The sequence below is a fragment of the Lineus longissimus genome, chromosome 14 (genome assembly GCF_910592395.1).
Source record: "Lineus longissimus chromosome 14, tnLinLong1.2, whole genome shotgun sequence".
NCBI lineage: Eukaryota > Metazoa > Nemertea > Pilidiophora > Heteronemertea > Lineidae > Lineus > Lineus longissimus.
The window spans coordinates 13,436,697-13,450,313 of NC_088321.1; the positions used below are offsets into that span (position 1 = coordinate 13,436,697).

Sequence of the window (13,617 nt, forward strand, 5' to 3'; positions counted from 1 at the left end):
TATTAATTCTGACCGACTACGACTAGTTTTATAGCAGGTTAAATTTCGCGTTCGCGGTAAAAAAACGAAAAAAAACATGAAAAGGTTAGCTGTTCTAATGTTTAGAAATCCCATTTTATTTCTATTAAGATTTTTCTTATGTAATGTAACTGTTATTTAATGGGATATTTGATAGTTTTGATCTTTATTGCCCTGTTTTGGGAAGCCCTGGTATTTTTCAGGTTTTTAAAAAAATCCGACCCTTCAGGAAAAAGTCGGACAATGTCGGACTTCTTCGAAAACATCCGAAAAATGTTAGAGAAACCGTTAAGAAGTCTGAAAAAGTTGTACAATGTATCGTATCGTACTTTCAGGTTTTAACATGGCGCGCGGTAGGCCAGCCAAGCAGATTTCGATCTTGGATGGTGTATATGGCCCAAATCGTGCTGTAGATGGAAATAGAAATCCTGTCTACTTGGACGGGTCATGTAGCCACACTAAACAAAACGTAAGACCTTGGTGGTATGTGGACCTGGGCTTTGAGGTGTTAGTCAGGACAGTCATAATCGTCAACAGAGAGGGCCAAGGTGTGTACATGTTCGTATCATTTGCACTACTGCAATTGTTCGTCAGTTCCATGGGAGTGAGAGGTGGTATATTGTACTTCAAATATATTTCCAGACGACCGAATGTCCAATTTTGATGTAAAACTATCCAATGCAGTGCCACCTAACGGCTTGGCAGGAGCCAAGACTTGCTTTCACCAAGATGCAACTGCCCAGTCGGCAGAGGTACTAGTGGCCCCGTGCCAAGGCAGTGCGCATTACGTCACGGTCCAAACCCAAAGGGATGATTACCTTTCGCTTTGTGAAGTGGAAGTCTACGGGGGCAACTTTTGTAAGTAAATTGAGCAAAACCTAGTTCAAGAAAACATCCCCTGCACGCTTTTTTTCTTATTTTTTCCGTCATTCTTATAACTTTTGAGTGAAATTATCTATATTAGTGAATCACACTTTCTGTTATAAGCAAAACGTGCAAAATATGGCTGTTCTGATCGCGCTGATTGTTTTTACTTTATATGTACTGTTACATTAAATTTGAGGATGGAATTACACCACGTTAAAAGTGCATAAGTGCCAATAAAACCAGATGAATTTTACTAACGTGGCGGGAAAGGTCTTTCGCGCCAGGACTTGCGCGTACTGAAAATTACGAATAACGCATTTTTCTACTGTCTAACAGCTGAAATAAAATTGGTAAAGCATCAAACACGTTCAGAAAAGTAGTTTACTAATGCACAAGAAGAAGAACAAACATTCTGCAAGAAAAGGTCGACCATTCCTTTATTACATAATATCTTATCAGCGGGAAAATGTTACTAATGAGTTCATTGTACGCGTACGAGTTGTACAACGGGTCAAAGCACGATAGAGCTGCATTTTATAGATTTGTTACAGTATTGTTCAGTCCAGATACTAATCAACACCTTTCGAAGGCAATTATTCGCCCAAATTATAAACATGCACGTTCTCTACACATTTTTCTAAATGTAGAGTGTCGAGAAATTGCCGTGCAAAACAATACGGGAGATAGAAATAATTGACAGAAATGTAGCCTAAATGTAACCTTCAAAAATCCAAGGTGGTGCCCACCTTTAATTGTTAGATGTTCGACAGTATATTAATTTTTATTTTTGTTTCTTCTAGATGCTTATGGACGGTTTAATTCCACTGCATCCGCGGTTGGAACAACTGAACAGTACCAGGTCTTAATAACCCCTAGTAGAATTGTCTGCGCGGGGATGTGTAATACCGAAGACAAGTGTGTCGCCTTCAATTACGCCCGTCAAACAGGAGAGTGCGCCTTCTATAAAAATAGCACGAGGGCGGCATCAGGGCCTTCGCCGACATCTTATCTGATCTGCAACTAGGCAGAGGTGGTAAAATTCAGGCCATATAACAAATACACTTATTTATTCGATTATTTACACGAAAGGTATGCATCAGGAAACATTCAGACGAATTCTGCGCTCATTTTCTTGATAGACTCATAGGTCTCTTTTGCAGTTGACAAAATCTGACTGGCTGGAAGAATAAAGCCATAGCTGCCTGTATCTCTCAACTCGTACGTGTAGGAGTATTTGGCACCGGCAGTTCCCTTGGCCCAATCATCGGAGGCTCCAGCGGCTGCATCTGAAAAATAGCAAGGCGTGGTTCGGAGGTCAGAGAATTGGTGTAGCTTACTTCAAAGTCCTATGCCGCGTGACAAATTCGAATTTGGTACAGAATTTGAAATATCCACATAATATGTAAATATGTACTGAATATAAATTTCATCATTGCCTTTGTGTAACAGACGGCTTGAAATACTATTTATACTATCAAGATTGGTTCACACAGTCTTTTTAATTAATTAATGAAGTGTCTAGAAATCGGGATTGGAATACTTTATGGGTGAAATTCAAAATACATGTGTTTGGGCACTTCCCCTCGGGAAAGTTTGAAATAATTTGCTCAAGCCGTCACACACTTGCTCTGAGATAACACATTGGTTTCGGCAGTACCTGCTGCGTTACATTTATGTAAGGGCCGTGTACTAAACCATGGGATAGATTGGAAAGTTTGTCGCAATCATCTCTCGGCTGTTGTCCAAATTTGTGTACACTTTGACAGAATACACAGGAAGACATGTTTAGAAACGCGACGTCTAAAACTCCCATCTCATTATCATAAATTGAATTAAGACTTCAATAGTTTATTTAAGGGACATATTCTTAAAAATAATGAAACCCTAAGTCGGTGAGCATTCAAAACGACCTTGAAACTAAGAAACACGAATGGCGCCATATTTTGATAAATGCTTCAAAATCTATAATTTATACAGAGATCAAGATTTCATGGGGTTTTGAGAACCATCTCGATTGTCTGCCTCAAGCCCAACATGTATATTACTGTGTAAATTTAGATGTAACAACCATAAATTCCCAATAGAACTAGGAAGGTATAACAACACCCCACGGCAAGAACGTGCATGTAATAAATGTAACCTTTGAACAGTTGGAGACGAGTTTCACCACTTCCAGGTATGCCCCTTCTTTTCAAACGTTAGAGAAAATTACATCCCACCTAACTTCCACAGATATCCAAATTTACCTAAACATGTAAGACTTTTGAACTCGCCGAAGAATACCTTACTGAAATTAACAATTTTGTTTGGTCAAAATCACTTCAACTGCTCTGAATATTTTATGTAAATTTGTATTCTTTTGTTATCGTTACTCTGTTTATGTACTGTTAGCTCTGCTAGGAGACGTCACTTCAAAAATCCATCTGATGCACATTTGTAATTTGTGTAGTATAGTTTCTGTGCTCTATGCAATGTATTATTTTGTTGAGCAATAAATTAAATTGAATTCGAATTCTAATAAAATTCTTCTTCTAACTTCGAAGCTGAATTTAGGTCACTTAACACTACTATGGCCAATTAATGTTTAGCTGTCCTTTCTCACCAAATAAATCCCTGCAATGGTCAATAAATGCTGCAATTTTTATTGTGTGACGTCAAACGATTGTGTATTACGTCATATCGACAACTGTTAATCAATATGTTGAATCACTGAATCATTATGATATAAAATCATATACTTACATAACAGAGCCGTGCTGGATCCAACTTGGTAACGGGTATCGTACAAGGACCTCAGTTCCGTAGCGGCAGCATTGCCGACTCGTAGCTGGGATAAGAACAGACAAAAGGCCATTATTTCGGAACATGTGGTCGCGAATACACCTCGGCATTAGCTGATTTGAATTTGGCTTATCTTCGCGACGAAGGACGCACTACAAATGACCTTCAAATGTTCGTCACAGGCAAATGACCTGTCTGGTAAACATTTTTTAGTACCGTAAAGCGCCAATATTTTTATGAAAGAACATGTAATTCAGAGTTAAAATACTTTACGGACCATAGACAAAAGTCCAACATTGTCCGACTTTTCCCTAAAAGGTTGGATTTCTAAAAATAGGGCAATGAAGATCAAGGGCCCATTTTGAATGGGGTCAGTGAGGTGTGAACCATCACTCAGAGTGACCCTGTCAATGCTATTTAGCTAAGTTGATTTAGCTCACTCACTCTGAGTTTTTGGCTAACACCTCGTTAACTCCTTTCACCATAGGCCTTTGATCTTTAATGGGAAGTCGTAGTATTTTGTACAGGTTTTCTAGAAATCTGGCCTTCAAGGGAAAGTCGGACTTTCGGCGGATATATCAGGAAAAAGTTGGAGAAAGCAAAAGAAGTCCGAAAAAGCCATCTACTAGACTAAGTGATACTCAGTTGTAGTGATTTAACTTACAAGTTCGGTATAGTCAGCTGGAAGGTTACTGGCGTAACCCCATGGTGTCAAAATCATCTGCGAGTAGGAGTGGATCGAAATGTAGGCCTTCAGGTTGGGGATTGTAAGAATGAAGTCCGACATGGCCTTGGTTTCGGACTCGCTGAAGGCCTTGGAACCTCCATAGATATCTGAGCAGGGATTGGAGCTGGCACCGGCATCTGAAATAACGTTGTGGCCTACATTATATTGGAGTAAAGGTGGAGGGGTGGAAGGTAAAAGCTGTAGGTCTTATAGTGGGATGGTTAGCATAAAGTCAGACGTAGCCTTGGTCTCGGACTCAATGTTTAGTAATCGCCTCCTCTAATATATTGGACCATGGGTTGTAGCTGTCACAGGCATCTGAAAACATTATACAGTAGGAGTAAAGGATGGAATGGGTTGAGGGTAAAGCTGAAGGCCGTAGTGGGCTTTTGGGCATCAGGTCAGACATGGCCGTGTTTTCGGACTCACTGGATGCCTCCGTAAATAGCGGAGTATGGGTAGCAGCTGGCAAATGAAATGTAAATTACTCACACATCCAAAAGTATCCCCAATTCCTGTTGGGATCAGTCCCAACGCAGCTACTTCCGGAGTTTGTAGACCTAGTCTTGCGCCACATTCTGTTGTTGCTCCAGGTGTACGCATAGCCATCGGGGTTGGATGAAGGAAGAATATACCAATCGTAGTCGTTCAAGGCTTGGACGGCCTCGGAGTAGCCGCGAGAATAGTCATCGATGAACTGGATTACAGGACATAGATTAGAAACTGGATTACAAAATTCAATATATTTTTCAAGCAAATTGTGATATGAGAATTATGGAAAGATATCGTCGCATGAATGTCGTCGTATGTGGAAAGGTATATGGAAAGTGCTAGAACGTTGAAAAGAAAGAGAAAAACGTGTATGGAAAAAGCTCGGACGTTCATGGGAAAGAGAGATATGATTATAGAAAAGGTTCGGACTTTTATGGAAACGGAGGGCCGTGTATGGAAAAGGCCGGGACGCGTATGGAAAAGGCTGGATCGTACGTTCAAAAGAGAAAGACGTACAAGGAAAGGAGAGATCGAGACGTATATGGAAATGCCTTGGCAGTTTACGGAAAAGAGGGATACGTGTATTGAAAAGGTCGGGACGTTCATGGAAAAGAGAGTGACATGGTTGGGAATTTCATGGATTAAGAGAGAGAAGTGTATGAAAAAGGCTTGAAATTTCATCGAAAAGAGGCAGACGCTTTGATACAGGGGGCTTTCATCAAAAAGAGAGAGACGTGTACAGAAAAGGTTGAGTCGTCCCTGGAAAGAGGGAGACATGTAAAAACAAGGATTGGGAAATCATGAAAAAGGAAAAAACTTGTATGGAAAAGGCTGGAACGTTCATGAAAAAAGAAGGCGGTGTGTGAAGAGTAATGTAATTCCGAATCTCTTACCCTGTTAATCATGTAAACGCAAGTTGCAGGTGATACCCATTCCCTGGCGTGGATGCCACAGTCGATCCAAATAGCCTTCTTCCCAGAGCTGGTCCCAGTGTTCAACTTGATTAGTTTCATATCCCTGCCTTCGAAGGACTGTCCGATGATCTGGACATTGCAGTTCAGGCCGTTGGAACAGGTTGGAGCGATCACGTCCAACCATTGAAGGATCTGAAAGTAATTCACGACACCATACACTAGTAGGAGGCTTTTTCCGACTTCTTAACGGTTTCTCTAACTTTTCCTGATTTATCCGACAAAAGTCCGACATTGTCCGACTTTTCCCTGAAAGGTTATTTTTTTCAAAATGTAAAACATACTAAGGCCTTTATTGAATGGGGTAAATGTTTTGGGAAGCCCAGGTATTTTTCACATGTTTTTTAAAATCCGACCTTTCAGGAATAAGTTGGACTTTTGTCGGAAGAATCAGGAAGAGTTAGAGAAACCGTTAATATGTCTAGAAAAGCCACCTACTGGTGATGCCAGTTAGTGATTTTCTGCTACCTAACGTTTTTCCGGCCCCAAGTACGCTACCAGGGACCTACGATGCTTGAAATATACGCAATCTATTACAAGAGCACTCATGACTTTTTTTGTGATAAACGGTGTAATATGCGGGATGAACCGCCTACATCTATGTGGAGATAGGGCCTTTACTTACCTCGTCAACCTGATGGTATTTAGAGAATTTGAAAGTTGCCTTTGTTGTTCGGGTCAGTGATGGATTTTGAACCTTTTCCTTTAAGATTGCTCTGCATGGAAATGGAAGTTCGATCTACATATAGCTATAATGGCAAAAGTGTCCATGCATGGATCTATGATGGAGATTAATCATCAATGTTCCATCCATGGACGGATGATGGAGAATCCCCATCCTAAATCCATGGATTGAACCCCTGGGCGTATCTACTATTGGAAACCGTTGTAAAGTTTTTGACGGTCCATCGAATAATTTAGATTAGAATAGGTGAACTATTCTTATAATTTCTAGAATTTTGAAGACTTTTACCCAAATGGGTTGAGTACATTGCGGCATACGTTCATTCTCGTGCGACCCACCGTCATTGGTCCTATCATGATAGTAATCCCATCATTGGATCGTCCATAGGCCATCGGTGGATCTACAATGGGTCATCATAGAATCTAAGATGGGATTCGCGTGAAAAACGTGGTTGTCTGATAATCGTCATATAGAGCCTTCAATTGGTCCATTAATGATCTGTGAATACACTGTTTTTCATGTGTAGGCACCGTCCTGCGCACCCCCATTACGAGATTTATTGATGACGTCATTCCGTGACTGCCAACGCGGGCTACCATTACTTAAATTCGTATGTGGCCTGTTTAAATTCCGTGACACAGGACTATACACTTGAATATCCCTTGATTATAAGCGATGATTAGCTAGGCCTATGACTTTCATGCGAACTGTATTTTCGCGAATGGTGAAAACGTAAGAAATTTTGCTCCTTACCTCACAGCGATCGGAAATTAGGCCTAGCCCGATACACGGTATATTGTCTTTAAACAAAGCCCTAGCCACATACCTAGCCAGGTCATCAAAAAGGACATCAATTTTGACATTAGCTGCTTCCAGGGCTTTCCTGACGTCTGACATCACTTCCGGTGCAATTTGCATATCGACTGTATGATTCAGATCGTTCGGTGGCATCCAGAAGTCGGTCTAAATCAACGAGGAACGTGCAGTATGTTTAGTTTAGTTTATGTCTCTATCATAGCAAGTATAGATATTTAATCCATACTTGATCATAAATACAAGTGAATCATAGAGAACTGATACACATTACAAACACACCAATTGATTTAATAATCGTACTAAATTCGTAGACCCGACTTACTCACCCCGTCTCTGTCGTTTTTGAACCAGTCAACCAGAAGGTCGAGTCCAACTTTATCTAATGGTGTCACTCTCCATACGGCAAATCTATAAAAAAAGGCAACTTTTCTAATTACATCACAACAGTTTTAATCACTGGCGGTACAAGAGGATAGTGCAGTTATTAACAATGCCGTAGTGAACTTATTATGCAAACTAATTTGCTGAAATTATGTATTTATAGTATTCGTATTGGCAGCGGTAGCGCAGTGGAAGAGAGTCGGCCTCATGATCAGGAGGTCGTGGGTTCGACTCCCGGCCGAGTCACTGCCTAGTTCCCCTACTGGTCGAGTTCAAGTGAGCACCTTCTGGTTACTCCTTGAAACCCCTGGTTGATTTCTGTGGAGACCGGGGTAATAATATGATATCCCAAAGCGCTTTGAGCGAGAACTATAGTGTCAAGGAATTGCGCTATATAAAAGACTCATTGGGTGATATGAATAAAGACTAGCAAATGCTTTTACTCCGGTTTTGTACAGGAAGGCCTAGTGTAAATGTACATGGAGATTTAGATAAAAGCATTTCCTAGTCTTTATTCATATCACCCAATATCATCATTATCATGATCGATGTCTTCAAAACGGCAATACTAAAAGTTATATCTCGTACGTATTTATGCAAATGAAAATTTCCAAATTCAATTAAAAATTTCATATCTTTGACGAACGGTGAATGTACAAGCAAGCTTGTGTACAAGCGTACATCCAGTGCCGGGGAAATGTCGATCCATCATTGATTATATATGTTGCACAGAAATGTTCAAAAAAGAAAAAAGGGTATTGTTTTGGATAGGCAACATTTTGGGGCCAGGGTGAAAAATATTTATCACTGTGAAATATGTGAGGAAATTTCATGTTTTCGTACAAAAATAGTATCGCACTTAACCGAATGTAGTACTGACTTAAATTACGAGATGCCCCACAAACTCAAGATCTGATTCAGCTACTGGCTACTAGGCGGCGAAAACCTCCTCAATGCAGTGCTGCCATCCATAATCGAATTAATCAACTAAAAGTTTCATTCAGATTAGCTAAATTGACAAGAATATCTGATTACTACTGTTGATATATCTGGTTTAGGAGCAACTATTTTTTCACGAGATTTTGTTTTATATGACAGTAAGTATCATACTTATCACGATAATAGGATTATTACGTGTACTCTGCCCCCGAAATTTTGTCACGTCTTCAAGAACTGAGCCCCATTTTGGATTTGACTTATGACTTTACAATATTTTTCAAGTTACATACCCATAGAAACACTACTTCCCTTTCTGCACTTTCAACTCTGTTTCCTAAATTTTGTCACGTTTTCAAATCCGAGCCCCCTGTTCGATTTGGACCACGGCCTAATATTCTTTTTGAATTTTCATTGACATACCCGTAGTAACCGCATTTCCCTTCCTGCACTTTCGCGTGCACGACCACAACAATTGCCGCAAGTAGTCCGACGACAGCCTTCATCCTGTCCTACACTCTTCGAATCTTCGTGAGAAATGACCAGCTATGCTTTGGACCTTTTTATTTGAGCAAATCAGGCACATGCCGACCGGACTTAGTCGACCTTTGTTGGTTTATCATGTTAACGTGTTGATAATTGATTATTATCAAAGGAGTAGGCCGTTCGTTCGCATTTTCATTCTTGTCCCATCTATAATTATTTCCTATTTCTGATAGAGTGGTTTCACGTAATGTCATCAACGGCCATGTTGGAGGGATAGACAAAAGAAAGCAAGACCAAAAGCAGGACCAAAAGACCATGACATCATTTGATTCAGTTAAGTCAGGCATAACAAAGCATTGTTCTGCCCTCCAACATCGCTCTTTTGTCAGTCAAAATCCATGCCACATGCATACATGCTCGCAAGTTATCTGTATACAATATTGGTGCGTGTATTATTTCCCCGATCGCTGCAGGCTAATTTTGCATACGAGTGGACTTAATTTGTCAAATAGGAATACTACAAGGTTGTCGTATTGTTTCAATCATCACAAATCTGCAAAAATCGACAGGTTTTCTCTGCTGCCAACTCGGCAGAGGCGCGTGTCATCTTTTTTCATTGAAACAACCACCAAAGTACACAAACTGTGCAAGACTTTAAGGCCGATAAGATAAACCTCCCGCCTGGAACCAATCCCATGATCATGACCTATCCCATGTGGCATACTGCAAACCGCCATGCTTTCGCAGCATTACATTCAAGCAGTAAATGAATATAACTTGGGGTTACACTAAAAGACCAAAGAACTGGAGAGAAAGGTTAGAACAGTTTTACAGAAAGTAAGACGGACAAGATGAGCGGACTTCGTCCTTAACGCAAAGCGTGCAAGTTGAATCTAATAGATCTATTAGATCTACATCAAGCTTTACTCCAGGGGCGAAGTCCACTCAAAGGACGAAGTCCACTCGTAACATTGGTTTGAGTGAAGCTCTCATGGCAAAGTCACAACTGACAAAGTCAGGTAATGCTAGTAATAAGCTTATTTCTGATGTTGATTCTAGTTTTTCTCATTAACTAAATGGAAGAAAGCAATACGCTTTATCCAGATTTGAGTAATCATAATCTGAGTAATCACAATATCAATAATCATAATATGAACACGGAACAGAATGATCAAAGCTTGAAACCTCAGGATTTCAGACTCAATCAAATCAGTGATGTTAAGAGGTTCAGATGTTAAGATGAGATTGAATGTAGAAGAAAGATATTTTCAAAATACAAAAAAGCATTTGACGTGATTACTGGCATTAGCCATTTCCTTAATATCACCAGTATGACGGCAGGTTCTGTTTGTATTTCAGCATTAGCTGGAATCATCACGGCGCCGATAGGTTTAGCTTTGGGTGGTGTGACGATAGGAAGTGCCCTTGTTTCGTCAGTTCTAAGTTGGGAGAAAAAGAAGATTCTTAAGAAAAAAAGCATGAGAAGATAGGTATGTTGGCCATTTCCAAACTTAACACTAAAGCATTAACAGATTCGTTCATATCTACAGAGGAATTCAGTTTAATTCTAAAGGAGGAGGAGAAGTACATTTCAATGAAAAATGATATTAGAAAAAAACAAAGGGATACCAGCTCCAATGTCAACGTAGAGTCACATAAGAAGACTTTTTTAGAAGAGGGCAAACAACTAGCACAAACAGAGATGCTAGAAAAACTGAAAGGCCAGTTAAATCGAACAGGACAAAGTCCGAATATTATCGAGCAAAGTGCGCTCTCATGCGACCAAAGGTCTTACCGAGCGGACGAAGTCAGGGTGTATCATTATCACTATTATCATCCGATGAGTAATCATTGTCTGACATTACCATCAGCACCACCATATTCATTACTTCAAGTAGATAAATGGTGTTTAAATTAAAAAAACAAACATATTATGCAAATGTGCTTGATGGATAGGATGTACCACTATGTCCCATTAAAAGAGTAGTTCAATGAGTGGAAACCTGAAAATCACTGAAATGACAGAGGACGGACATAGTCCTGACAGTAGTGTAGCTCAGACCGGTGTAATGTTTTTGAGTGTTTCTGTTTTTGAGTGTTTCCCCTCATTGTTTGGGAACGCTCAAAAATAGATTGACAAGTTTTTCTGTGTATCCCCCCTATTGAAAAGTCGTGGTCTCTCTAGCTGCCTATTGTTTGGAAACACTGACACATGGGAAACAACCACAGATGTTACACCGGACATAGTCCTGAGAGCAGAGCTCGGGTCACAGCCATTGAAAAAGGTAAGATCAGAGAAACAATTAGCATGGTCAAGAGAACTGGGTAAACGATCTCAGGAATTTAAACGGTTAAAGAAAGGACAAGACAACATTCAAAGTAAATGAACCACAGACCGATCCAGAACCAGAACCAGAACCAGGAGAACCACATTTCTGTCAATTATTTCTATCTCCCGTATTGTTTTGCACGGCAATTTCTCGACACTCTACATGCAGAAAAATGTGCAGAGAACGTGCATGTTTATAATTTGGGCGAATTGTATCAACACCTTTCGAAAGCAATTGCTTTCGAAAGGTGTTGATAAGTATCCGGACTGATCATCTGGCTTATTATGAAAAACTGGTCATGCTAGATCATGGAATCTGAAATGACTGCATCGACAATCTTGGTATTTTCTAGCTTTATTATTATACATTGTAGTTGCCGTTATTTTGTATATGTACTTAAGTTGTCCGTTTCGGAGTTGTAGTAATCACTTGGCGTATATATTGGTGTTGGTCGAGGCTCGGAATCTATATTACATTAGTTTATTCAACTAACAACAGGCGGCGCGCGTGTGTCATGTCATGGCCTATATATTTGTGTATTTCAAGGCTCGGAAGCTATATTACATTAGTTTATTAAATTAACAACAGAAGGCGCGCGTGTGTCATGTCATGGCCTATATATTTGTGTTGGCCGAGGCTCCGAATCTATATTACATTAGTTTATTAAACTAACAACAGAAGGCGCGCGTGTGTCATCTCATGGCCTATATATTGGTGTTGATCGAGACTCGGAATCTATACTACATTAGTTTGTTCAACTAACAACAGGCGGCGCACGCGTGTCATGTCGATCTGGCTTTGTCGTTTTCTTCGCCTTAAAGTAAAATCTATCTGGTTTTATGGGCACTTATGCACTTTTAACGTGGTGGAATTCCATCCTCAAATTCAATGTAACAGTACGTATAAAGTAAAAACAATCAGCGCGATCAGAACAGCCATATTTTGCACGTTTTGCTTATAACAGAAAGTTTGATTCACTAATATAGATATATTCACTCAAAAATTATAAGAATGAAGGAAAAAAAATTTAAAAAAATTGAACGCTGCGGGTTTCGAACCCCGGACGCTGGCGTGTTAGGCCAATGTCTACCATTAAACCACCAGGATTCATAGAATGTGTGGGTGATCTTGCATCTATAGCTGAGGAGCCGGGCTAAGACGACAGCATCGTCTATTACATTGAGCATGTTAGTCTGGTCAGCTTTTCATACGAAGAAAAAAACAACGAAAACACATTTTGCGCTGAAAATATGAATTGGAGAAGCAGCTGAATGGCTTCACGCGTAAAATTTACATGCACATACGGAACATAAGTAGATTTCATCTGGCGGTTAAGGCGGTGGTAGACATGAAGAGACGTTTAACAGTTCTAGTATTAATATACAGATCAGGGTGGGTGAAGTCTGGAAGGTTGACGAGGTTGACAGTGGAAGTCAATGGCAATGCAGGTCACAGCGTCCAATTTGTTTGTCACACCAGGGGCGTAGCTGGGGCGGTGCAGGGGATGTGTTCTTGAACTAGGTTTTGCTCCATTAACTTACATGCCCGTAGACTTCCACTTCAAAAAACGTTAACAACCCTTTGCTCTGGAGTTGGACCGTGACGTATTGCCCACTGCCTTGGCACGGGGCCACTAGTACCTCTGCCGACTGGACAGATGCAGCTAGGTGAAAGCAAACATCGGCTCCTGCCAAGCCGCTAGGTGGCGCTGTATTAGATAATTTTACATGAAAATTGGACATTTGGTCGCCTGGAAATATATTTGAAATACAATAATACCACCTCTCACTCCCATGAACCTGACGAGTGATTTGAAAAAAAGGAAGAATGTGCAGTAAAATACACTGGTGAAAAAAATGTACACAAGAGAACAATTTGGGACCAAGTTCCCTGTTGCTCTAGTAAAGAGGTTGTATTGGATGTCGTGTCTCTAGAGAGTGTCCTAGTCTTTCAAATAATATACTCTGATTACACTCGAGCGCACCATACCTGGCTGTTCAGCACTGCATTTGGAGGGGAGTTGGCGCTTCGAGCAGATTTTTTCTGGTTTCTGCGCTAAATATAATTAAGACATTATTGTACATGTATTGTATTGTATTATACCGAATTCACAAAATACTGTGTAGA

The 13,617-nt window shown here is 40.2% G+C and overlaps 1 protein-coding gene across 1 annotated transcript; it reads right to left on the reverse strand.

The window, feature by feature from the left end:
• Positions 1 to 1,394: 1,394 nt before the first annotated feature.
• Positions 1,395 to 9,180, reverse strand: LOC135498709 (carboxypeptidase B-like). Its single transcript, XM_064789091.1, has 9 exons — positions 9,098 to 9,180; positions 7,684 to 7,765; positions 7,368 to 7,504; positions 6,482 to 6,572; positions 5,779 to 5,991; positions 4,886 to 5,090; positions 4,331 to 4,530; positions 3,628 to 3,712; positions 1,395 to 2,171 (listed from the first exon to the last, which is right to left on the reverse strand). Exons 1-9 carry the CDS (start codon positions 9,178 to 9,180, stop codon positions 1,993 to 1,995), a joined length of 1,275 nt encoding a protein of 424 aa, XP_064645161.1. The 3' UTR covers positions 1,395 to 1,992.
• Between the last annotated feature and the right edge of the window lie 4,437 nt (positions 9,181 to 13,617).

Coding starts and splice junctions, on each gene's coding strand:
- LOC135498709 (XM_064789091.1), bottom strand. CDS start 9,180: ATGAAGGCTGTCGTCGGACTACTTGCGGCAATTGTTGTGGTCGTGCAC. Junction 4,531..4,885: donor TTGGGGATACTTTTGGATGT/GTGAGTAATTTA, acceptor ACGTTATTTCAG/ATGCCGGTGCCAGCTCCAAT. Junction 2,172..3,627: donor ATCCAGCACGGCTCTGTTAT/GTAAGTATATGA, acceptor GCTATTTTTCAG/ATGCAGCCGCTGGAGCCTCC.